Source organism: Micromys minutus, assembly GCF_963924665.1.
Source record: "Micromys minutus genome assembly, chromosome: 4".
Taxonomy (NCBI): domain Eukaryota; kingdom Metazoa; phylum Chordata; class Mammalia; order Rodentia; family Muridae; genus Micromys; species Micromys minutus.
In genome coordinates, this window is record NC_137973.1 from 24,677,079 (window position 1) to 24,704,268 (window position 27,190).

Here is a 27,190-nt window from a genome sequence, read left to right on the forward strand (position 1 = left end):
AGTGATGAAACCCTACAGCGTACTTAATGAGAAACAGACGCCTCAACTTACCTCCATACACAAAACCAGAAACTGAGATGTCTCCGTCTACTGGACCCCAGTTCCACCACCACCTCTTCCAACCGTTCCTCTGGCCATAGGCTTGCCTCTCGAGGAACGCTGAACACTAAACCCCACCTGGCATTTCCCATCTGCAGTGGCCCCGACAGGCTCTGGAGTCTGCAGAGCAGGTAGGGCTCTCCCCGGTCTCTGGCAGCTGACTCAGGCGTGCTGTACACTTTGTGATCATCCCTACTGAGCCCTGCCTGATCTGAAAGGAAGATACTGCACTGCATATGGCTCCTGGTGTGCACAGCTCCTGTCCATATTCCCTTCCCCAGCCCTTCCTCAGAATACAGATTTTGAAGTCTCCATGGAGATCTCTCTAGCCTCCAACTTCTATGTCTAGCTTGCAAATTAACCTGTCTATATTTTAGTATAGTGGTGAACACTTCAAACCAGTCCATACCCTTGACCTCAGTGTAAATCTGATTCACTCTGGGAACAGGGTGTTTTACCACAACCTGCTGAATGTCACTTTATATCTATTGTTTCTTTTTCTTTGTACTTTAAAGGTACTGTAGCTTAGGCTGGCCTTGAACTCACAATCCTTTGACGTCAGCACCCTGAATGCTGAGATCTCAGGCATACCGCACCACACCCACATTGACACCTGGGACCAGCAATATTCTCCACATTTGGGATCACATGCCTGATATTCATCCTGTCCCAGGTAAGACACCACCAGCTCCTGGGGTGCTCAGTGGATAAGGTGGAGAAAGCAAAGCACTGAGAAGCCACTCAGGTGTTTGGCAGGGGTGCTTTGCACAAGCTCAACTCTGAGATCCAGACACAACGTAGGCAGCATCTGTCACACTCAATGTTTTATTTCAACAGACATCCTGTTTAAAAAAAAAAAGAAAAAAAAAAAAAGATGGTGGGAGAGTTCACCATCTCATCACACCCGACAAGGAGCGGCACTCCCAACCAAGGCGGTAGATCCTTGGGGCAGCGCTTGAGTCTTCCCAGCTCCAGCACAGAAAGAAGCTGGATTTTCTAACTTGTTAAGAAAAATCTATCAAATATGTTCCTTCTCCCAGAGGTGAGGGCTGAGTCCCCAGGGTAGAGGTCCTGGACTTGGAGCAGCTGGGGTCCTGGAGGTGAAGCTGGGGTTGGGCCAACTGTGTCAACAGGAGATCCTAGGCCCTAGAATCCGTACTTGGCTTGGGTCTGCCGGCGACTGAGCTTGTTCTCTGACCAAGTGTTCTTCAACTCCAGTTCTCGCTCTTTAGCCTGGAACACAAGAAGGTTTGGAAGAGTCACAGCAGGCAGACTGACTCAGAATCACACACAGCCTTTGGACAAGCTAAGCTCACACTGACTGCACCACAGTACATCCCAGACCCAGCATTTTTTTAAAAAAATAAAATGGATAAAGTTGCTATTGGAAAAGCCTTTTGGGGGGCTAGCAAGACGGCTCAGTGAGAACAGGTGCCAGCCACCAAGCCTGATTGCTGAGTTCAACCCTAAGACCTGCATGATGAACAGAAACAACCACCAGTGAAACTGGTCCTGACCTCTCATACTCACATTATGGCATACATCTAAGTAAATACAGACACAAACAATAAATAAAATGTATTCATCAACTTTAAAAGAGAAGATGAAGCTCAGCTGGTAGAGTTCTTGCAAGGAAGCATTCAGTTCTATCCCCAGCACCTTAGGAACCAGAGAGGCACACGCCTAAATCTCAGCACAATGGGCAGACCCAAGGGAATCAGAGGTTCAAAGTCATCCAAGGCTATAGCCTAGAATCCTTAAAACCCTGCCTCAAAAGCCCAAAAGAATCCTATAGTGAACTTCCTTCTTACATAACATGGTTTCACTGAGCACCTGAACCAGACTCCAGTGTACCAGAGGCAGAGGAATGATATTAAGAACACAGCCTCCCCCTGGTGGCCACATGGAGAACAAGCGTATGCCTACCAAAAAGGCACCAGGCCTTATTCACTCCACTCCCACCCCCATGTTTAATGGAATTCTGTGAGCCCTGAGCATCCTCACCTGATGAATCAGATATGTGATCTGGTGTTTCCTCCGCTGCTGGCCAGTTGGCTGCTCACCTTTCTTCTACAAGAAAAAACAAAAACAAAAAGCAGTCCTTAATTCACAGATGAGAACATCAATTTCTCATATGCCTGGGCAGTGTAAAGGTGACAAACTGAGACATTAGACAGAACAAGTGAATTGAAGCTGTTTTTGTGTCTGTGTACTTATAGAGTTAACATTTTATTAACGCCATTATGAAAACAAATCTAAAGTTAGAATACCTGCTAAAAGCAGCCCGTTAATCCCCAACAGACTGGCTATTCTTTGAGGTCAGGACAGGAATTACTTTGTCTCTTTGATAACCCCACTCTCCCTCTAGCCTAAGCTACAGGCTCTGGCTACGGACACCGGTTTGGAGTAAGTCTAAGACAGCTTTTATGCCATGGGCATGTGATCTGCTGACCTCCTTCTAGACTTCCTATTCATCTGCCACTTAAACCTTCTTCATTTCTGTGCCCTGCTCTCCAGCCTGGCCAGATGCCTGGTCTAGCTCCTACCTACCACTTACCAAACCCCTCTCATCCATCACCTTTGGCTGAAACTGTACTGCCTTGTCCTGAGACATGTCAACCACTTCCCTGGGACAACGTTCACAAGCTCATTCTTCCTCGATCCATCTTCCAACCTCCACCAGTAACTACATTCAACTCCAAACCACACTTTGATGCAAACGATTTACTGTCAAGATCTATACTGGTCTGAGCTTTCACTGTGTGGTTTTTCTGTCCTCTGCCAGAGCTGTCTCGGGCTAGAAGCTTTCTCGCCAGCCCCACCCAACTCTCAAAACTCCTCCCCAGAGTCTCCTCAGCACTTATGTAATCAATTTGCACTGTAATCATTTACACTCAAGTGTCCCTAAATCTCTTCCCAACTCTGCTGTCAACTTCTTGGGGAGAGAGGAGACTCTATCCTTTCTTCTCTTAAAAAGCAAGCTCAACAAAATGAAATGGGACAACACCTGGAGCTAGGAAAACAGCGGATTCTAACGTAGCTACTCAACGCATTACAACTGTAACATTACGTTTGAAGGTGATGCCTCCCACAGTGAGCACACACCAGCAGCTGCCTGAGACGATGCCTCAAGCTCAAGCTAGCAAAACCCTTTCTCCTAAGTGGTTTTTCCAGTAAACAGTGATAGATCTATGCTGCTCTAACCACAATCCTTTGCTCTTTCCTGTATGACCGCCAACATTCAGTTAAAATAAATGATGGGGCCCTGGAAGACCATCTGTGACCATAGAACAAAGAAAAACCCAATTGGTAGTGGTGGGATGACATAAAACCCTCAACCCTGGTATTGCTGGCCCTCAACTCATATCCAGCTACCCCACCCATGACAAGCGCGTAAGTATCCAACGGCTCAGCTGCTGAGTGAAGAGCTGGTTAGCATAACCACTGAAGAGAATGAGCACAGAGAAGGCCCCTGGTGTGGGAAACAAGAACAACCAGAGACAGCTACAGCAAACTCTGAAATAGTAGCAAAAGAAGAGCAGCATGCCTGGGACCCAGGGCCTAGAACTCTGAAGATCTGCTGTGCCCACTCCCCAAAGACAGGCTGAGCCAGCTCCCAGATTAGCAGCATGGAGACTGCTGTGATTAGAGAGAGCAGCTGTGGGAGGAGACACAGACACCAGAGATCTTCCCAGCAGTTGGCAAGCCGATCCAATCATTCATTCTCACCAACCAGACTGCACCAGCAGCTGGACAGCTGTTAAAATTCTGCAAAGTTCTAAAAGGCAAGAGTTTTTCTCATGAAGCTTGTGTCTATTTCATTCCCATTTGCTAAATATACACAGGTATATTTAGATAACAATAGGTCAGATGAGGTGCAGATCAAGAACGCCTTCTTCCAAGTCGGCCACCCAAATGGTCTTTCACACTTACTTTGCTGAAGGACTTCATGGTTTTCTCTTCTGTCAGTGACTTGGTCATCCACTGCTGCGCCCCGCTGAGTTGGTCATCACCTTTGATCTCCACAAAGTTGATTTCCTCTCTCCCTCGGTTCCTCTTGCCCTGCAGCCGCTTAAACTGAAAAAGAAAAGATATAGAAACAGAAGTGCAGGCGTGTGGGAAGTGGGTGAAGAGAGCAGGAGACACTGCTAAGAACCCGCCTCTAGTCTAAAGCAGTGCGGGGGCTCTGTATCCCAACCGTGCCCTTGGTTTCTCTCTGAAATAGTTCCTTTTACCCCTACATCTACCAGCTTCCATGGTACCAGGTAAGAGGTCTCTTGGAGGCAGAGCCAGGGTGGCCAAGAGTATTTGTAGAGTGTAAACCAGATAACCAACTGTGCCTGCCTGAAAGGTCTATTACATCATTCTTCATTTCTGGTTTTGGACACAGCCATGATGGCCTCAAACTCCAAATCCTCCTGCCTCAGTCTCCCAAGTTCTAGGATTATAATTTTCTTTTTTTTTTTTTTTTCCCCAGAGCTGAGGATCGAACCCAGGGCCTCGCGCTTGCTAGGCAAGTGCTCTACCACTGAGCTAAATCCCCAACCCCGGATTACAATTTTCAAATTGAGAAATGAGGATAGGCCAGGGGATGTTGGTGTGCACCTTTAACCCAGAGAGGCAGATGGATCTCTGGGAGTCTGAGGCCAGCCTGGTCTACAAAGCTCCAGGACAGCCAGGGATATACACAAAGAAACTGTTTCAAAAACAAAACAAACTTATTAAGAGTAAGGAGCTGGAGAGATGGCTCAGCAGTTAAAGACCACTGGCGCAGGGTCAGTTCCCAGCACCTGAATGATGGCTTAGAACTATCTAACTCCAGCACCAGGTAACCAAAGCCCTCTTCTGGTCTCCATATACAATTGCATGCACATGGTACACAGACATTCAGGCAAAACACCCAAACACATAAAGTAAAAATAAATAAAATCAAAGATAGGGGTGTGTGGCCTCTTTTTTTTTCTTAAGGAATTGAGGGTAAACTGAGTCTGACGGCAAACAGCTGAAATCCCAGCTACATGGGAGGCAGAGACAGAAGTCTAAGTTCAGAAGTCTGTTTGTTCTGTTTTATTTCGTTGTTGCTTGGTGTCACATTTTCTTACTGCATTTTGTGTGTCAGAGACTAAGACAACACACACTCAGATAAAGGCACACATGTAGAAATCAGAGAACAGCTTGTGAAGATTGTTTCCCTTTTTTCATAATGTGAGTAAAACTCAAATCATAAGGCTTGGCAACAGGAGCCTTGTACCCACATCCTAAACCCTGAATGAAGCCTGAAGACTCACAGCAAAACCCTGTCTCAAAAAATAAGGAGGGGAGGGGGACTGTAAGATTTCTCCCCTAAAAATTCTTTCAGGAATGGGGATGTGATTCACTAGAGTACTTGCATTAAGTGTGTACTAAGCCCTGGTTCATCTCCCCAGCCCTGTATAAACTAGCCCTAACATGTAATTTCAGCATTCTGGAAGGAGAAATGGGAGAATCAAGGTGATTCTTGGCTACACAGGGAGTTCAAGGTCACCCTCAAAGACAATCAAAAACAGACAACCCAACAGTTCTCTTTCCACCTTTTCTTTCTCATTGGATTGGTATCAGCCATCATCAGATTCCAAGTAGAAAGAGAATGTGGGATGAATAGTATGGGAGCCTCAAAAGGCCAAAGAATTCTCTATAATACTCCTGTTCCTTTGTCCTTGAGGAAGGGAAAAGTTAAGGATTAGCAAAGGAAAGGAAAGACAGGAAAAACCGGACAGGACAGGGCAGCAATCATCTGGGCTTGGTAAGTACATACATGGAATACCAACACTGAGGAGGGCAAGGCAGAAATGCCACAACTTTAAGACCAGAAGCCCCAGCGGGAGGATAGGGAAGGAGAGGAAATGAACCAAAAAAAGAGAGAAAGAAGGGAAAAAACCCAGATCACCTGAAACACTGGTCAGCTTCAGTGAGACGGATGACCTGGTCTTGGCCACTGGTACAAGAAACTAACCATGGCTACTGAATGTTTAGCTGTACTTGCCTCAAAAGGAATACTCAAGAGAGTAGATGCACAAGCTACCAACCAGAACAAAGATTATCAAAGGCAGACCTTTCTGCAGAAAGTGAACAGAGAATCATTTTCCTGCAGACGAGACAGTTTGTTGTATCTTGAACTTGTGTTGAAGGCCACAATTTGCCTGTCAAATAAGTTAAATCCAGGAATACTGATCACAATTGCTAGGTGTTTCTCATAAAGCATTCTCCCTTTTAGTGTAAATGCACCAGTAATTCAGCCAGATTATCACTCAACTAAAAAACTATTTTATGAGCCTCACAGAAAACAGATCTGGCTATGAGAACAGACTCTTGCCTCGTCACAAAGGCAAGTAACCTAGGCAAGGCCTCAAAAGAGAAAGGACGTGTCCCTCCTGTCTTTCTCCATCCTGCTGTAGCTCCCATGTAGATGTGGTGGCAAGCATTCCAGCTGCTGGCATGAAAGACAACAGCCTAGAGACAGCAGCACAACTTGGCAGAAACCATTTTGTGGAGCTGTGATACCAGCCCTGGCCTGCCCTAAACTTCCTTTCATAAAGAAAACTTAAGTACCATTAAAGAAGCTATTGTTGTTGGGATTTTGTTAATTAGTTTTATGTCAACTTAACACAAGCTAGAGTCATTTGGGAAGAAACCTCAGTAGAGAAGATACCCCTACTAGATGAGTCTGTGGGCAAGTCTGTGGTACACTTTTTGATTGATGACTGATGTGAGAGGGCCCAGCTCAGTGCCACCTGGGGCTGGTGGGCCTAGGTGCTACAAGAAGGCAGACTACACAAGCCATGAGACAGTGCTCTTCTGCTGCCTGTGTGTCCGCTCTAGTCTTCAGGCTCCTGCTTTGAGCACTTGCCTTCCCTGGACCGTAGAGCCTATAATTGGAAAGATGAGATGAACCCTCTCCTTCCCAAGTGCTTTGGTTTTGTCCAAGGTATTTTAAAAGCTAAGACAATGTGTTTACATGTCTATATGTACAGCAAAAATTAAAATATGATAAAATTTTTTAATTAATAATAAACTTCCAGGGCTGGAAAGATGGCTCAGTGGTTAAGAACACTTACTGCATTTCCAGAGGTCCTAAGATCAATTCCCAGAAACCACATGGTGGCTCACAACAATCTGTAAAGGGATCCAATGCCTCTTCTGGTGTGTCTGAAGACAGTGACAGTGTACAGTGGATCCACATACATTAAATAAATAAATAAATAAATAAATAAATAAACAAATAATCTTCCATCAGGTGTGTGTGTGGTGGTGCACACACACCTTTAGTCCCAGCACTCAGGACACAGAAGCAGGTGGATCACTGAGTTTGAGGTCAACCTGGTCTACACAGTGAGTCTACACAGTGAGTTCCCGGACAGCTAAGGCTACGCAGAGAAACCCTGTCTCAAAACAAGCAAACAAACTCCCTATAATCACTGCAGTCAGAAGACAAAACAGAATTTGCAAGTTCAAAACCAGTCTGGCCACAAGGTGACACCCTGTCTCAAACAAACAAACAAAACAAAAGCAAAGCAAAACCTAAAGAAAATGTTTCCTTTAGCTTCAGATTTGAAACCTGGTGTCAAAAATGGTCACTGGTGGTGCTAGAGTGTCTCTGTTGAGAACGAGCACTGCTCTCACAGAGGACCCGAATTTAGTTTCCAGTACTGCAGCAGCTCACAACTGCGCAGACCCCAGCTCCAAGGGACCTGACCCTCTGGTCTCTGCAGCTGCCTGCACTTATGTGCATATACACAGACACATAAAGATACACATAACTAGAAATAAAATAAATCTTAAATTTTAAAACAAAAAGGCCACTTGTGAACTTAGGATACAGCTCTGTAGTCTACACTTGACTAACAAACACAAAGCCTTGTGTCTGATCCCTAGCACAGATAATAGAAAGTAATTCTGGCTTTGTGGTGGTTTGTCTCCCATAGGCTCAGGTATTTGAACACCGTCCCTAGCTGGAAGTACTGTTTGGGGAGATGGTCCAGTCTTGCTGGAACACTGGTGGTGAGCTGTGAGAGTTGACAGCCTCGTCCCACTTTCTCTGTTCTCTGCTTCTTGTGTGTGAATGGCGATGTGAGCTCCCAACTTCCCACCTATGCCTACTGCTGTGCAAGCCGCTTGACCCCATGCCTTCCCACAGTAATGGTCTCTGATCCCTTTGGAACTGTAAACCCAAATATGCTTTCTATAGGTTGTTTTTGGTCATGGTATTGTCTCATAGCAACAGAGAAGTAAGTAATACATTTGTTAACTCACTGCTTCATCATCAATGAAGGAGGCATCAGGGGCAATTTCCTGGGAAGGAACCAGAGCCGGGTCCGGTGCAGGATAGTAGCCACCACTGTAATAATCCTATAGCCAGAACAGAAAATATATAACTGAGGGCATAATGAAGACAAAACAAAGCACAGTGCATGGAAAAGGCAGATGCCTACACCAAAACCCCTCAGACGAACCAGCACAGATCCAAGGGCCTACCCTTTGTCTTAACAACAGTCCCTGCAGCTCCCTCCTCAGTACCACCCAGGTAGAGGTGTTGTTTTAGAGAAGGTGGCAAAGAATGTACATTCTCTCCTGCTGTGCCCTGCTCCCTTAGCTGCTTCCCAATATAACTCCCACCTCACCTCTTTGGCTAAGTGCCCTTAGCCAGACCTGACCCGTTCAACAACCTCTGCCGTGAGCAGAGAAGAAAAGGCAGTGCTATTAGATCAGGAGCCATATTACCTCACTGATCAGGTTATCCTCTCCCCCTCTTCTCTCCCCCTCTGCCCTCTTCTTCCTCCCCATGCCTACTGTACAGTTTCAGAAGGCTGCCTGGCCACATGCTATGATCCTGCAGTCAGAAAAGGTAGGCTCTTTCCCTGGAGCCTGTACTCGGGAATCAGAGGCAGCCTGGCTATAAACATGCACCATGAGCTATTTGTTGTGTGGTAGCATACACCTTTAATCCCAGGACTCGGAAGGTAGAGGCAGGTGACTCTCTATGAGTTCAAGACTACCCAGGACAGCTAGAACTACATAGTGAAATGTTGTCTCAAAAATAAATGAAGAAAGAAAGAAAGAAAGAAAGAAAGAAAGAAAGAAAGAAAGAAAGAAAAAGAAAGAAAGAAAGAAAGAAAGAAAGAAAGAAAGAAAGAAAGAAAGAAAGAAAGAAAGAAAAAGAAAGAAAGGAAGGAAGGAAGGAAGAAAGAAGCTACAAAATTGGGAATGAACTATGTTTGTCAAGAGCTGTGTACTTCATGAATGTAATGGCTCCCCTCAAACATAAATGCAGATTCTAGAAGAAGACAAGAGGGAAACCTGGCCCCTGTACCTAGCCAACTGTTTCCTCCTTGCTGCCACTGTTTTTGAGGCAGGGTCCTAGAATTACATAGCCCTAACTCCTGCCTCAGCTGCAGTGAGTGTGTCAGTATGTTCAAGCTGTCTCACTGTCCCTTTGCCTGAAAGGCCACTAAGAACATGCATCTTATAGGCTAAGTGAAAAACATGCTTCATATTCATCACACAAAAAAGCAGAACATAAAAACCCTAAGCAAAGCCGGGTATAGTGGCGTGTGTCTATAATCACAGCACCAGAAAGGCTGAGGTCAGAAAACAGAGCTCAAATTTGAGGGAATAGGAAAGAAGGGGAGAAGGCAATGAGGAAAACAGGAAGGAAAAAATATACCAATTATTAAGGCAATTAGAGTCTAGATTGTATCATAGTAGTAGTCACAGAAACATACATACACCTTTTAGATGCCCCAGAGTACTTAAAGTGCTTCTATTTGCAACTGTTGCCCCAATGCTCAATGGCATTTACACATAAGAATCACAGTGTTAGACATTATCATCTTCCCCTGTCCTAATAGCCCCATAGGCAACATACACAGTTTAAGATTTAGGAAAATCTTAAGACTTTGTAATATCTTATTATAAGGAGTGGTGGCTCAGCAGTACAGAACACTGGCTGCTTTCAGAAGACCTAAGCAAAATTCCCAGTACCCACACAGTGCCTTTAAACCTTCTGTAACTCCAGTTTCTTGAGATCCAACACCCTCTTCTGGACTCTGAGGGCACTAGGTATGCATATGGTACACAGACAAATATGCAGGCAAAACCCCCATACGCATCAGAAGAAAAAAAAAAAAGATTTAGAAAAACACTGTTTTCAAATTTTGGGTTAGTTCTCCTTCCCCACTTTGAATTTTTTTTTCCCCCTATCAGCAGTGGGATAATCCAACAAGGACCCATAATCTCTGAACACCACCTTTCTCTTCCCAGATTGTGAAGTTGAGCTTCTACCAATGGGTTAAGATATAAGTCACTACTCAAGTTAAGGTTAAAAGACAGTTGCTTTGACTTTGTGTATTCCCTTAAGTGACACTGCCTGCTACCCAGCTTACACCAAACTTCCCCACTCCTCAATATCCACGTTCTAGGGATTAGAGACCATTCTTCTACATTCTCCATAAGTCTCCCACCACCACCCCACAATAAGTTTATTCATATATTATGAATATTTTCAATATTCTATATTTAGGTAAGTGTCTCTTGCTGACCCATGTGCAAAGACTTTGGACACAAGTCACTGGAACTATTGAGAGGTGGTGGGACCGTTAAAGAGATGGAATTTACTGGAAGGAAAAAAGGTCATTGGTGGTATAATCCCATAGGATTCTTTTTTTTTTTTTTTTTTTTTAATACCATAGGATTCTATACCCTTCTTTTCTCTTAGATTCCTGCATAAACTGAGTAGCTTCTTCTGCTGCACAGTGCCATGATACACTGCCCATTAGTAATGTAGCAAATGTATGGTCACAGGCCCAAAAGCAAAGCAACCATGTAAAGCCTGAGATCCTGAGCCAAAATAAACCACTACTCTCCAACAGATTATTTCTAGACTTCTATCACAGTGACAGAAAGCTAACATGCAGAATGAAAGGGTTAATGACATGATTCGCCCTGTAATACTTGGACAATTTAGATCCATTCAGAATAAAAGTACTGTGTTTTGAGACCTAGAAGATAAAAGAAAATCAAGCAAAGTGACCCACAGGCCATATCACTGGTTCAAACTCTCCTTCAGCACCACGTACCAAGACTCTAGGGCCTGCCCTCTATGTCTTTACCTACCTGATAATAAGCACCAGCGGCATTGGCATCGCCATATGTGGAAAACTGATTGTAGCTGTAGTCATCCCCAGGCTTCGGCATCCAGGGAGCCCCACTTGACCCTGCTGCCATCTTAAACTCAAGGGGGGCATTGGCTGCATCGTCCTGGAAAGCTGGTTCTGGTTCTGTGCCTGGAGGCAGCTCTTCAGGGACAGTGGGGACAGGGTAAGGGTATGGCTCAACTCCAGGTGGCTCAGCCTTGTCAGGGAGGGAGAAAAAGTTCTCAGGAGCAACCTCTTCATCACTGTCGTCATCCTCCTGTGTAATCTGCTTTGTCACCTGCAGGGCAGCACTCTTGGCAGCAGCCTTGATGGCAGAGGGTGATGGAGTGGTGGTTGTGGTACCCAAAACAGGAGCAAGTGAGGCAGGCTTGGTCTTAGAAGCCAGTCTAGAGGGCTTAGCATCTGAGGAGACATCTGAGGGTTTCCGGGAGAAGGCATGGGGCAGGAGCAACCTGTTAGTCTCTTTCACAGTCAGGTTTTTAGGTTGGGGAAGCAAGGCAGACAAACCAGTCCCCTCGCCGGATCCCTAGTGAGCCCAGGTTTGGAATGAGAGGGAAGAAAGACAAGTGAGACTTCACATTATGCACTAGCAATAATGACACACAAGATCATAGTTCTGTGCTTCCCTGAGGCCCTCACAGCCCTTGATGCTCTGCTACATCCATGCACTCAGGCCCTCCTGCTCCAGGACCTACTGTAGATGTTCTTCCTACAATGAGAAGCCATCTCATCCTGGCTCTGCCCAGCCTAGTTCCAAGATTATCTGACACAAATGCTACCTGTCTTCAGTAAGTGTGTGTGCCTCAATCTCACATTAGCCCTTCTTAAAAACCTAAGTCTTGAGTCCAGAGAAATTATTCAGTGATTAAGAACACTTATTCATCTTCCAGGCAACCTCCAGTAACTATAGTTCCAGGGGAATCCAATACCCTTTTCTGACCTCGGCACAACAGGCACATGTGATGCATATATACATATACACACATATATGTACATATGTATACATATATATGTATAAACACACTCATACAAAAAATAAAATCTTTAAAAACAACCAAGTCCTCATCTCCTTTGAAGTGGTAATTAGTCAAGCACAAGATTCTGCTTAAGAGATACCTGTACCTGTTGCTAAAAGCTCTTTCTGCCAGCCTACCCAAGGAAAGCCCTCTGTGACTGGCTAATGCCACAGTCAAGCATTAGCTTATCAGTTTGATTACTAATTGGCCCTGCCCCTCCAATGCTCCTCTTGCTCATATGAATTGCCCAGATTCTGCTTTCTGTATGCTAAAGGGCTGGTCTGTCCTAAGTGCAGAGAGGACAATAGGAAAGGGACAGTGGAATAAGATTACTGTATCACTGTCCTAGAGCACCAGAGTATCTTCTCAGCCAAGAAACTCCCACAATGAGTGAAACAGGACTTCTGAGGCACGCAGGCCAGGCAGAGAAGAGGTGTCCATTTGGAGGAGGGCACTTCTAACTGTTCTCTAAGTTTACAAGACCAGAGTGAGGTGCTGGGGGTGGGAAGTCAGGAGCACTGCTTAGGCCACTTTAGAAGTGTTCAACTTCTTAGCTGTCTGGGTCACAGTCACAGCCCTCTGCAGGGCCAGGTTCCACTCTCCTTTCACAGGGCATCTCGCTGTGCTCAGCTTTTTAACCATCTAAAAGATAGCTCTGCATTTGTGGAGTGCCTTTCAGGTAAGTCACCTACTCCAGGCAGCCACCGGACAAGAGAACCACTGGCTCACTGATCTGGTCACACTGACTTCTGTGCCTTCTCCTTCAGGTTTCATCATCAACACACACTACCACCTTCACCAATGGTCTTTCTGACTTCCACATGACCCTGTCCAAAGACCTACCAAAACTAGAAGTGACACCGTAACAAGTGAAGAAAAGGGACAGCTTCAACACTACATATGTGAATTCCAAGACAAGCACTATATAAGGAAGGCACTTTTCCCCAAGATATAAGAGCAACAAGAAATCAGAAAGTGTTGGCTGGTGAGATGGCTCAGAGGTTAAGAGCAGTGACTGCTCTTCCAGAGGTCCTGAGTTCAATTCCCAGGAACCACATCGTGGCCCACAATCATCTGTAATGGGATCTGATGCCCTCTTCTGAGTGTCTGAAGACAGCCACAGTGTACTCATATAAATAAAATAAATAAAACCTTAAAAAAAAAATCAGAGAGTATAAAACATCAAGTATACAGGCAACTCAAAGACACTCAAGAGAGCCAGAGTAAAGGTATCAAGACAACGATAACCAGCCAATCAGAGAGCTCACTCAGTTGAGACGTTCTTGATTGCAAAGAAGCAGCCAAGTACAACAGTTACTTGGACTCCCCAGGACCAGACCTGGACTTCGGAGTCAGAATGCCTGGCCCAGGTGGAATCCCAGCTCCACCCACACTAGCTGTCTGAATTTAAGCAAATTCCTCTGTTTCCTAATGTAAACTATAGCCATAACCTAGGATTTAGGTCCTCCAGTGAAGAAGAAATTGGCTAGACACTGGCAAGGCATTTAAAGTGAATGGTACCTAACAAAGTAAGTGCAGTCTGAGTATCTGTTTCCAGATTAGAGACACAACAGGAAAAGCAGGCAATTTTACAGATGTTCCCATCATCATCTCACCAAGGTACTTAGACCCCACTAAACAATCCTTCTACCTTAAATGTAATGGACTGAACTAAGTGGCAGTTCCTGTACCAGTACAGTACCAGTAGCTGTCCTTCTAGAGTAGTTAACCCCACTGTGCTAATGCCAGCAAAGAATGAGAAAAGAGGGGTGCAGACTTAAAGCAGCTAAACTGGAAACCAAAGTCAAACCAAAACAGTCCTCAAATATCTGCAAACGTGCTAGCCCTCAATTGAAAACCTTTGGGTACTTTAAAATCCTATCTTTCTAGAAACAATACAGAAAGAGATGGAAGAGCTATGGTAAAATCAAGCTTACCTGCAGGACAACTTTCTTCTTTGCAGGTTCATCTTCCTCAGAATCTGACTAAGAAAAAAGGAACCAGAGTAAAGCATAATTGTTTTAGAACAGTAGAAGAACACACCCAACAAATATTTACAAAAGACTGAACAACAAAGAGGCCATTATGCACCTCTGCACAGCTGCAGCCACACTGGCCCTAGTCAGGTTAGTGCTGTTAGTTACTGCAGCAGCTACCAAGGATGAATGTCTTGATCGCCTCAGTCTCTGCTGTTGAAATGAGACTATCTCCTCCACTTGATCCTCGGTGCAAAGCAACACTATACCTAGTCTTATAACTGCATCCATAGATGATGGAATGTGACCCACTTCTCACCCAGTCTCAGCTTCACTTTTAAACCACTTACACAGACTGCATGACCACACAGCTGGGGAGCGTCAGTGGGATTAAGTGGTGTGTTAACTGCTTCTCTATGAGGCATTAAAGGTCAAAACCATGGGAGAAATCCATTCTCTCTTCAAGTCTGATCTATTGTGTGCCAGACACCATCCTTCCTGGCTGAGGAAGTCAAGAAAATAATGGCTTGTAGACCCTGACTGAAAAAGAAGGTCACTAATACTAGCCTTTGGACTCAACAGGAACGGGCCACATTGAAAGACCTGCCTGAGCTTTCTGCCAAATGCAGTTGCTGCCTTCAATTGCAGCACAAGAGGCAGGTGGACCTCTGTGAGCTTAATTTTTTTTTTTTTTTTAGGTAGGAACATATAGTCACACGCACTCACATGTATACATAATTAAAAAGAAAAAATGTTTAAAAGTTGTTCTAAATAAGTATTTGAGACCATGAAGGTGGCTCAGCAGGTAAAAGCACTTGACATGCAAGCCTGACAATCTAAATGTATCCCCTGGAACCACATGAAAAGCCAGATACAATAGTGAACACCTGTAACCCCAGTATTCCTACAGCAAGAAAGGAGACAAAAGAATTGGTCAGAAGTTCCCAGATGAAGTACACTGCACAACAGCAAAACAAGAGACCCTTCTTCAACAAAATAGTGAATTCCCAAAAGTTCTCTGAGTTCAATTCCCAACAACCACAAGATGGCTCATAGCCATCTACAATGAGATCTGGTGCCTTCTTCTGGCCTGCACATATACACACACAGGCAGAGCGCTGTGTACCTAATAAATAAATAAAAATACTGTAATTCAGGTCTGAGGTAACTTTGTAGGTAAAGTGCTTACCACACAAGCATGAGGACCTGTGTTTAGTATCTACAACCTAGATTTAGAGGGAGGGAGGGAGGGAAGAGAGGGAGGGAGGGAGGGAGGAAAAAAAGGAAAATATTCAGAAAATAAAACTCAAGTTTCAGGAAGTCCCTAAAATGTATCAGGCTCCCTTCCCGAGGCTCTATAAGCAGTACAGACAGAACAAATAGCTGCAAAACTATTCTAACCTACAGAGCAGCCTGCAAGTCCTGCAGAGCTTCTGTGGGCAGTCGCCAATGGTCCTTTGGTTGTGAATTCTGAGTTGTGAATACTTTTTTAATGATGTATTTTTTTAATTATATGTGCACTGTAATTTTCCCTGTATTATGTCTGTTCGAGGGTGTCAGACCCCTGGATCTGAAGTTAGACAGTTGTGAGCTGCCACGTGAGTACTGGGAATTGAACCTGGGTCCTCTGAAAGAAGTCAGCGCTCTTAGCGGCTGAGCCAGCTCTCCAGCCCCAGCTGTGAATACTCACAACCCCAATAAACTCCGTGATTTACCAAGGTGGACTTTGGTAGTATATTTTGGTCTGTTTGATTTTGGGATAAGGAGACATTTGTTCACAACTCCCCAGGAATAATGTCACACAGCACTGTTGTGTCTCTCAACCTGGACTGAGTAAATTGGGGTGAGGATGATATTGTTATACTTCTTAGCCTCACAAAACCCTAAACCTCAGTGTCTACCACTGTCCTCTAGCTGCCAAGAGTGACAATATACACACCCAGAGACTGCTGAGCAAGAGCGGAAGCAGACATGTTCCATTAGGCCAAGTCCAGCGGGATCTACGCACCTATCAGTGTCTCATTCCCCATGGCAGCCTTCCTCTTATCTTCTCAGGCTCTGGTTCGGAGACTCTCTCCAAAAAGCAATCACTGGCTATCAGGGCCAGGAGCCAAGTAGGAAATCAAGGTTAAGAACAGACACTCCACCTCTCCAGACTCCAAATGAATTATACTATTATCTCATTAGCTGGATTCATCAACTTCTTTAACTCTTTAGTCTCTTATCTGCCCTTTGGTTAGGATTTTGTTTTCTCTATTTTGCTTCTTGTTTGTCTTCCTTTCTGATTTGTGCCTGCCCAAGGCTCTTCTCCTTATCTTTTCAGTAAACAGAACCAAGCACTCACAGGTTCAAACCTAACGTCTGCCTCCACTTGGAAACTATGGCTTGAAGAGACTTGTCAGTGTTCTCTAAACCCATTTCCTTCTAGGTAAACTGGAGTTAGGAGCCTAGCACATAGGAGGTGAAAAGAGGAGGATCAGAAATCAAAGTCACCCTTCACTACATAGAAGAGCTGCTGACAGCCCAGGCTAGACCTTATTTTAAAGGAGAGAGAAAAGAGCTCAGTGCTGTACCAACACCTTTCTGAAGGTGCCCACAAACATTAGCAGGGCCCAACCCGAGTTTGTTGTTTGAAATATGAAGACCAGTCTGGTCAGGTACTACAGAGCTCTGCCTGCTTACATCCTGAGTGCTGAGAATTAAAGGTGTGTGCCGCCACACTCCACCAGGAAACAACCCTAAAACTCCTATTTGTGTCAGAATATAAGACTTGCTATCCTAAGTCTGTCTTTTTCAGTATCTTCATCCCATTGGCCTCAAAAAAAAAAAAAAAAAAAAAAATCAACCATAAAGTTTCAGTAAGAACAAGAACAGGGGCTGGAGAGATGGCTCAGTGGTTAAGAACACTGACTGCTCTTCCAGAGGTCCTGAGTTCAATTCCCAACAACCATATGGTGGCTCACAATCATCTGTAATGAGATCTGATGCCCTCTTCTGGCATGCAGGTGTACATGCAGATACTCATACATTAAATAAATAAATCTTAAAAAAAAAAAAAAGGAGCCATGGCCAAGAACTTCTGATGCTAAGGTCTCTTTAAAAACAAAACAAACAAAAGAGCAATAAAGGGGAAAGAAAAAAACAGATAATCACCTACTCCATGGATCATTCTCAATTAAGTCAGAAAGAAGCCGAGGAAAGCTGGGCTTGTGGCACCTATAATCCCAGCACTAGAGAAGCTGAGGCAAAGAATCCTGAATTCAAGAATAACCGGGAACTGGGCCATACACATAGTAAAACCCTGTCTCAAACGCTCAAGCGCTCTTGCACGCACACACACACACACACACTCACACACACACGCGCGCGCACACACACAGGATGGGGAGGGGGAGGAAATGATGATCATCAAGGGAAAAGATATAGATGTCTGAGGTTGATTTTGGATGCCTCTCCCCATGAAGAAGATAGCTGAGGTAACCTGACCGATGTCAAAGCAAGGGTTATACTACAGTTTACAAAGATGATGAATAAAAGGTAACTTAAAAAACAAACAAAACAAAAAAGCCAAGATGCTAGCTGTAGATGACTTTTTCCTCTGAAACAAAGCTAAGAAGCGCTAAAATTCTAAAAACAAACCAAAACAACAACAAAAAAAAACATTAAGGCAGTGAGCTTATCAAGGTGTGGTGGTCTGAAAGAAACTGCCCCCATAGGTTCATAGGGAGTAGCAATATTAGATCTTGCCTTTCTAGAGTAGGTAACATCTTTGTTGGAGAAATGTCATTGGAGGTGGGATTTGAGCTCCCAGAAGCTAAGCCTAGCCTAGTATGTCTCAGCCTCTTCCTACTCAAATGGATCCAGAAGTAGAACTTTCAGCTACCCCTCTAGCACCAAGTCTGCCTACATGTCATCATGTTTCTTGTTATGACAATAATGGACTATAAGCCAATCCCAGTTAAATGTTTTTCTTTATAAGAGTTGCTGTGGTCATGGTGTCTCTGCACAGCAATAGAAATCCTAAAACATTCAGCAGATATGCAGAGGGCCCTCTATTTGCATAACATATTCAGAACCAGAGCAATTAAAACAAGAGGGACATAGTTCTTTAAGGACCAGGTAACGGTTGAAAAGATGGCTCGGCAATTAAGGCACTGGCTGCTCTTCCAGAGAACCTAAGTTCAATATCCAGTACCTACATGAACTAACAAGCAGCTCTATGTCCAGTTCTGGAGATTAAATGCCCTCTTCTGGCCTCCATGGACAATACATACTTGAGGTGTACAGACACACTCAGGCAAAGCACCCATCCACATAAAATACAGATAGCTGAGCATTAGTGGCTCCAGCTTTAATTCCAGCACTCAGGAGGCAGAGGCAGGTCATCTCTGAGACTAAGAAACCTTGTCTTGTTTTGTTGTTTTGTTTTTCAAGACAGGGTTTCTCTGTGTAGTCCTGGCTGTACTTGAACTCACTCTGTAGACCAGGCTGGCCTCAAACTCAAAAGAAATCTGCTGGATTAAGAAGCCCTGTATAGAAAACTCAAAAAAAAAAAAAAAAGAGAGAGAGAGAGATCAAGTCAAACACACCTGAAAACTACATTATTCCTCAATATTCTTAGGCTACCTTTCCCTAAGAGTCATGTTCAAAGAACAAAACTACCAATTTGAATACAATTGGGAAACAAACAACAAATTCCTTTACATTTCAGAACCTCAGTAAAAAAAAAAAAAAAGAAGAAGCCTTCTGTTTTCTGCCACTGTCACAACTACAACCACTTCCACCACAATCTTTTTTGGATATTTGAGACAAGGTTTTGCTATGTAGCCCATTTAGCTATGTAAATTCAGGGGATGCCAAACTCAAGGCATTCTTCCTGCCTCCGCCTTTCAAAAGTGGGATTATAAATGTATCCTAGCAAGTTGTTCTAATGCTACCTTTGTGCAAGAGATGAGCCTCTCCACAGCTGTCACTGTGGAGAAAAGCATTCCCCAAATATAGCAAATATAATGAAACAATTAAGTCTAGGGGGAGCAAGAGAAGAGGAAAGCAGCAGCAGGCAGATTAAGTTCCTGCTCCAGTCATGGATGGGCTTTCTTTGGCTAAAGTTAAATCAAGATCAAACTTAGTTTCAATGGGGAAACAGAAGGCTTTTGTAAAATCTAAGACCAAGAAATGACAAACTCAGGCAAGAATAAAGGACAGGTGATATGAAAGAAAGTTTTGAAGCCGACTGGAGACTCTAGGATCTCCTTCCAGAAAGAATCCAGTTGAGTTTATTCATTCAGAAAAAAATTTAGAGTGCTCCCCATCATCAAGGATATTTTCTCTTCTCAACAGATGGAGGCCACCATCGAAATCCACAGCAACCAATCAGAATGCAGAGTTGAGAAGCCCAGTCCCAACGGACAGATACTCCTACAGTCAAAGCTGAGGTAACATTAGAGAAGAGGGGGCAGCCAGGTGACCTGGCAGTTTGCTATATGACACTGTGTCTCCTAGTAACATCAGAAGTCACACCCACATTTCACCAACATGACTGCCTAAACATGAGCTGAACAAGAACAGCAGCCTCAACCCTACATGAAGAACAACAGGTGACAGGCAACTAAGGAATGCTTAGAGTGGGAGAAAGTCCTCCCCAGGGAAGAACAGACACTTGGCTGTTCAATACTGAATGACCATCCCTGAAAACATACAGAACATATAGAACAGCATACAGTCTAAGCAGGTTATATGTTTAGAAATAAATATATACATACACTCAAACATACACACACACACACACACACACACACACGCATATATATATATATATATATATATATATATATATATATATATATACACACACATGCATGCATGTTAACAACAATAAATAAAAATGGACATGAATTTAAAAGACAGCAAAAGGGGATACAAAAGGAAAATGATGTAATTATATCATGATTATAATTTCAAAAGTAAAAAGAAAAAAAAACAAAAATCAAAACAATAACAAACAAACAAAAAAATGTAGGGTCCTAAGTAACTTCTGTCTTTGTGGACTTTCTATACCAGAGAAGGGAAAAAAGCTAAATATATAAAGTAACATAATAAGGTGGTTAAACTACAAAGAAAAACAAAGCAAGGCCAGGCATGGTGGCTCACATCTTTGATCCAGCACTCACAAGCAGAGGCAGGAGGATCTCCATAAGTATGAGGTCAAGCCTGGTCTATGCAGCAAGTTCCAGTCCAGCTAGGGAACCACAGTAAGACCCTGTCTCCAAAAAAAATAAAAACAATAAAAGCAGGGAAGGATGAGTGACAGGAAAGGGCACTGTAACCAAGCAGGCAGAGTCATCAAGAACTGGAGACATGGCTCATTGGTCAGTTAAGAGCATGGACTGCTCTTCCCAGAGGTCCTGAGTTCAATTCCCAGCAACCACATGGTGGCTCACAACCATATGTAATGGAATCCAATGCCTTCTTCTGGTGTGTCTGAAGACAGCTACAGTGAGTGTACTTATTATAAAATAAATAAATCTTAGAGAGAGAGAGAGAGAGAGAGAGAGAGAGAGAGAGACTGACAGACTTGACAGAGTATGATGAAAAGACCAGGACAGCTACTGGGGGGAAAACAGAGAATCAAAAAACAAAAGATAAAGATGGTCAGGATGGACCAATTCATTCACTAAAAGACAGAAAGCAAAGAACTGCCCCTCACTGCCTCCTTTACCATGGAAGTCCTCATGGAAGAGGCCTTTTCTTCTCCTACTTAAACATCTGAAAACAACATAAATCAGGCATGGTGGCACAAGCCTTTAATCCCAGAACCCAAGAGGCAAGAGGTTCTCTATGAGTTTAAGGCTAGCCTGGTCTACAGAGCAAGGTGCAGGGCATCTAGGACTACACAGAAACCATCAAATAAACAAACAAACAAGAAAACAATATCATCTTAGCTGCCTCTTCTAGAAGTTATACCCTAATGTTCATCAAGTCCTGATAACATGTAGGTGGTGAAACTGAGATTTACACAGATCCTGTGGTCTATCTCTCATAAGTCTTGCACTGGACTCCAGCTCATATCTGTAAATAGTATGTTAGGGCTGAGGATACAGCTCGGTTGACAAGCACAAAGCCCGAGACTTGAAGGTAAGCCGAATAAAGCAGGCATGGTGGTGTTCAGCTGTAATCCCAACACTCAGGAAATAGATGAAGGATCTGGAGTTTAAGGCCAATCTCAGCTACTAAATTTGAAGCCAGCCTGGGCTACCAAGCCCCGGTTGTGAAGGCTGTTATCCCAGCTATAGGAAAGACTGAACAATCTAAAATTCAAGTCAGCCTAGGCAATGTAAAAAACCATTTCTCAAACAATGGAAACAGGACTGGGTTTTGTAGCTCTGCGGAAGAACGTTTACCTAGTATCTGTGAGGCTACAGGCCCAACTCCCAGTGTGTGTGTGTCAGGGAAAGAGGGAAGGTGTCATACTCAATTTCTTATACCAGAGATAGTGTAATATACTTTTTAATCCAACACTAGGACTCTGAGGCAAGAGGATCACTCGTTGAAGCCCAAATTGGGCTACACAGTGATTCAAGGAAGGCTTGGGCTATAATACTAGGACCATCTCTAAATAAATAAATGTTCCATTTCTTCTCTAACACCATTCATGTCCTTTACCTCCTACAGGCCTACTTATTTTAGAGATGGGGCAAAAATAAGGCTGGTCCTGGATGTTCAACAGGAGCACCAGCTGTCACTTGAGGTGCCACTTTTAACCTGACTTCAATATGGGAAGAGAGGCCAACAGAGATGCTAAAAGAGAAAGAATTGTCTCTACGCACATGTCTTAGCTTGTCAGTGCCGACGATACCATGCATCCTTCTTCAAGCAAGCCCCAGATTCCAGAATGCCTCATGGACAATACCCTAACTCCTCAAAGCAGACAAGTTCAGCTGAATTTAACCGCCTTCTAAGAGGATTCTAGCGGCCCTGAGTCAACGGATGGGTTTGTTGAGCTCCATTACGGCTACAAGTCCCTCCTACCCCAAACTCAAACCCAATGGAACTTGAGGTGTCCCCCGATACTCACATCGCCCTTATGCAGCTCCGGCGCCGCTATCCTAACCGGCTCTGTTCTCTTCTTTGGCTTGGGAAGCCCCAAGGAGGGTCCGACACCGCCCACTGCAGGGGGCAGACTGAGACCGGGGCCTTGAGGCGATGGCAGCCCTAGCCCCTCGCCAACTCCCGCAGCTTCAGCAGGGCTCACTCCAGCAGGTGGCGGGAAGCCGCCCAGGCCAAAGGGCAAAGGTGGAGGCGGCTGCAGTCTGGGGTCTCCGGTGGGCGGGGGCAACAATAGCGGCGGGGGAAAGGCTGGGGCCAGCATCTGGGGGGGCGGGGGCAGCAAGGCTGGACCTTTGGGTGCGGGAAGAGAAGCGAACAGGCCTCCTAAAGTGGGCCCGGGCATAGGAGCCGCCACATCCTCTTCCTCCGGCTCTGGCTCTGGCTCATCCGGCTCACTATCGTCGCTGCTGGCATAAGCAACCAGAGACATGGCGTCTCCCGCCTTTGGGACGCCCTTGCTGGCAGACTAGGCCTACTTGAGACCCGGGATGCCCCGGCAGCCCAGTAGGCCCTACCAGCGGGCAAGGCGGGGAACCGAAAAGCGCCCCCTGCTCCGTGCTCTAGAACTATCCCCGGCAGGAACCCATGACCAGGGTTGATTTCCACCGAGTAAGAATTGCCGCTACACTTAAGCTCCTAGCGCCAAGCAACTACACACAGCTAATGGCCGCCGAGTCACTCCGCCTACTAGTCGCCTCATAGACTTAAGAACTACAATTCCCAGAGAACACTCTAGCGACAACCCTATTCTCTACCTCAGGGAACTCAGTGCAAAGTATGGCGGGAATTGCAGTCTGAAAGTGGAGTAAAGTGTGCGCAGAAACACTGAGCGACTCTTCCTCTGACGTAAGGATTTCTGGGATTTGTAGTTTGTTTGTTTGTTTGTTGTTGTGTCCTTTCAAATCTGTTACTAAAAGCCCCATGGATCAGTGCGGTAGCACGGAAGTATTTAGAGCATTTCGGTACTTGAAGTTCCTCAGAGCACCTAAGGTTTATGGGAGCTGTGGTACCCTTAGAAACTGCAAGTGTTGTCGGGAAAGTGATGATGTCTGGGAAAGTGGACGAGTAAATAGCTTAAAGGGAAAGTTACCTGTAAATAAAATGGTGACGCTTCCAAGTCGACCTGGAAGTTAGAACAAAGCACCCCAAGAAAAAACAAAACTCCAGGGACGTGTATGAAATTAAAATAGTAAAACCTGAAAGAAAACGAGGCCTGCGGCATCTGAGAGCAGAGTGGTTGGCACATGTCTTTAATCCCAGCTCTAGGAAGTCAGAAGGAGGCAGCGCTCTGTGAGTGCCAGGGCAGCCTCATCTAGAAGTGAGGTCCAAGGACAACCAAGGTTACACAGAGAAACCCTACCTCGGAGAAAGGAAAAAAAAAAAAATTGATCTCCTTAATCAATGCTCTTAACCACTAAATACACCACTACACATCTAGGACTAGTACACACCTCCCATGAAACCTACCTCCAATGGAGTGTGGGACTTGGGCTCCTTCCGCAGCAACTCGTGAGAAGCACGGGAAGCTAGGGCGAGGTATCCGAGATTCATCACTTTACCTCAGTAAAAGGACAGACTGTGGTCCAGTACACTTCAAAGTTCTGAGGAGTCACCTGTGCCCGCCCTACTGTGCTTGTATCTTTGGCATTCATTTAATGGCTGGGTATTCTGTCTGCTCTGCCTATGCGTATATCCACCACTCTTACTATAGGCTTTTTCACGTACTGTCTGTCTGTGATGTGTTTTGCACCTACTCTAACCTGTCTCCCTGTGATTCCGGATCACTTTCTTTCACCCTCTAACTGCATGCCCTCTACTTGACATGTCCTTTATATGTGCATATCTTTTATGTGCAAATCCATCTCTCTGTGGGTACCACCTCCCTGCTCCTAGGAGCAGAAAACATTTGAGTTCAGCCAACAACGAAAGGGCTGTTGAAGTTTTGTGGGGAGGCTAAAGAACATGGAAAGGGTGCTTTGAGAGAAGGATGACGACAGTAAAGACAGAACCAAAGGCTATGGCTCTTCCTCGCCATCATCCTCACCATATGTCTGAACTTTTCGTAGACAAATTTATACCCTTCTCTAGACATCTTTGTAGATCTCCCAGAATAACTTTTGTGTACACCTGCATTTAAACTATACTGACTTTAGGCAGCTCAATATTAGAGTGCTTACCTAGCATGCACATGGTTCAGAATTTGATACCCCAATGGTACCCGTCCCAAAAAAGAAAAAAAAAATTAATTTATTTGAGTACACTGTCGCTTTCTTCAGACACACCAGAAGAGGGCATTAGATCCCATTACAGATGATTGTGAGCCACCATGTGGTTGCTGGGAATTGAACTCAGGACCTCTGGAAGAGCAGTCAGTGCTCTTAACCACTGAGCCATCTCTCCAGTCCTCCAAAACAAATTTTAATGTGTATAAGGACAAAAAGTTAATGTGCCCTAGGAAAAATTCTGGAAACTACAAATCCTTCCTGGGCATAGTGGCACATGCCTGTAATATCAACTTTTTGGGAAGCTGTGGTAGAATCAGGATCAGGAATTGTGTTCGTGGCAAAGTTGAGGCAATCCTGACCTAAATAAGACCTGCCTCAAACAAACAGGAAATGGAGAGCTGACACAGTCAGTAAAGTGTGTGTTGCTCAAGTATGAAGACTTGAATTCAACCCCCAGCACCTATACAAAAAAGGCCAAAGTATTTATAATACCAGCAGGAGGGAGTGGAGACAAAGTCTCTCCAGTGGAGACCCCAGGGGTTTAACCAAGCAGCATAGCCTGGGTGAGGCCAAGGCTACAGAAGCAAGGTAGTGAAGGACCCTAGGGGCTTTCACCAGCCTTACACCCACCGCCTCAGGTCAAGGCTAGGCCAAGTTCTATTCTCCACCCATAGCTCTTGGGAGGAGCAGGAACATTCTTGAAAAACCACAGAATGGGCTGATAGTCACCTGACCCTCTGATCCCATGGCCTGTCACATGCTTGCTAGCAAATACATTCAAAGGCTAATATGCTTAGCCAATGAATTTAAATTATAACCTTACTGATGTAACCTGTATCCCTAAAGAGTATAAAAACTGCTTGTAACAGCCTTTCAGAGGTCTCCTCTCCTCTGGATGTAGGCTACCCCAGTGCACTGGTAGAATAAACCTTTTGTTTTTGCATTGATCCCCGATCTCTCACCTCTTTCATGGGAGCCTCAAATAGTAAGACTCAATTTGAGTCTTACAGTAGAGGGTTGGAAAGATGGCTAAGTTAGTTGTTTAAGAGCACTTGCTGCTCTTGCAAAGTTTCTGGATTTGGATCCTCACAACCATCTGTAATTCCAAGCACAGGGAATCCAAAACCTTTCTGACCTTTTGGGCATCAGGAATATATGTGGTGCATCTTACACACACACACAAACACACACACACACACACACACACAGAGAGAGAGAGAGAGAGAGAGAGAGAGAGCTGATTTTGGTGGCTCATGCTAAAGGGTCCTTTTTTCCCCCATTTTGTCTCTACTCAGAAACTAGGCCATAAACCATTTGCTACCAATCCTACATATAAGGTATCTTGTTTCCAAAGCTGATCTGCCTGTCTGGGTAGCTCAGAGCTGTCTCTGATTTAGCACCTAATGGTGAAACAGAGAGGGGTTAAGTAAAGTTGCCTTTGTTCTATCTCAGCAGGAATTTCAAGGCTCTAAGTTGAAGTCTTGGGAAGAAAGGGGGAGGGAGGCCTGTCTCTGCTCTTTGTAAGATTTTCAAAGTGTGTGATCACATGGTAAAAAGTTCACTAAAAGCTTGCACATAAATTCAGGTCATAAATTGAATAAGAGGCTTACAACAGAGAATATCTACATGCATATTCACTAGGAGTAATTATATGGCTAAACATTTGTCATTTGTTACTAGATTACAGGTTCATAGAGAGTTAAAAACCATAACTAAGTTCCCCTTAAAGTTTTATAGAGATAAACCCAGTCAATATTTTATCTCCTGTCCCTGCACCTGTAGTATATAGCCTAGCTCCTTCTTTAGGACCTTTGGTTAAAGGTTTTTATAACCTCTTGGAATGTGTTCTAGGTTTTAGAAGTCTGTTATCTCAGGAGCAATTAAGCAGTTCTATTATAAAAGGGACTGGAATGTCTTTGGGTCACCATTTTGAAGCAGTGATGACCCTAGCATGCTGGTCATTTCTGCAGAATAAAACTCTGTGTTCTTACATACTATTTGAGTCTGGAATCTTCCTTCAGTGATTTTTGAACCCTAACAATGCTTGTAAGACCAGCACTGGGGAGGCTGAATAAGAGAATCATGAGTTAGTAACCAGCCTGGGCTACACACTAAATTTTAGGACTATGGAGTGAGACACTGGCAAAAAGGGGGAAAAGGGGGGTAAAAAGAAGAACTGGGCTAGCAAGATGAGTCAGTAGGTAAGGGCACTTGTTGAGGATCCGTATGACTTGGGTCCCATAACTAGACCCCCCAGAGAGAAAGGAAAGACTCCTACAAGTCTACACCTTATTTTCTGAGTCTCACACTTGTGGCATGGCACACACGTGTCCAAAGACAATAAGTAAACATTTTTTTAAAAAAGCAAATACTTGTATTCTGGCATAAGAGGTTAGATGTGGGGTGGATCCCAAAAGTATGGCTCTTTACAAAATCCATATTGAGAAACTAGACCATCCAATTCTACCTGTCAACTAAGGTGGATTGCACAATGCTGAGTTCTAAGACCTGCTTTGGGATCCAGGCTCCTCAGTCTGTTCCCCTTGGATGTGGAGCCATGTACTTTTCTCTCAGTCTCT

The 27,190-nt window shown here is 44.4% G+C and overlaps 1 protein-coding gene and 1 pseudogene across 2 annotated transcripts in view; both read right to left on the reverse strand.

Annotated features, from left to right (window-relative positions):
• Positions 1 to 27,190, reverse strand: part of LOC308419637 (nucleophosmin-like) — a 506,796-nt pseudogene that overhangs the window by 450,595 nt on the left and 29,011 nt on the right. The window lies entirely within an intron of this gene.
• On the reverse strand, positions 909 to 23,044 carry PRCC (proline rich mitotic checkpoint control factor). The gene is made up of 7 exons (XM_080915692.1): positions 22,355 to 23,044; positions 14,242 to 14,289; positions 11,248 to 11,814; positions 8,389 to 8,484; positions 4,033 to 4,176; positions 2,104 to 2,169; positions 909 to 1,332 (listed from the first exon to the last, which is right to left on the reverse strand). The coding sequence occupies exons 1-7, from the start codon at positions 22,814 to 22,816 to the stop codon at positions 1,246 to 1,248; spliced, it is 1,470 nt and encodes a 489-aa protein (XP_080771818.1). The 5' UTR covers positions 22,817 to 23,044; the 3' UTR covers positions 909 to 1,245.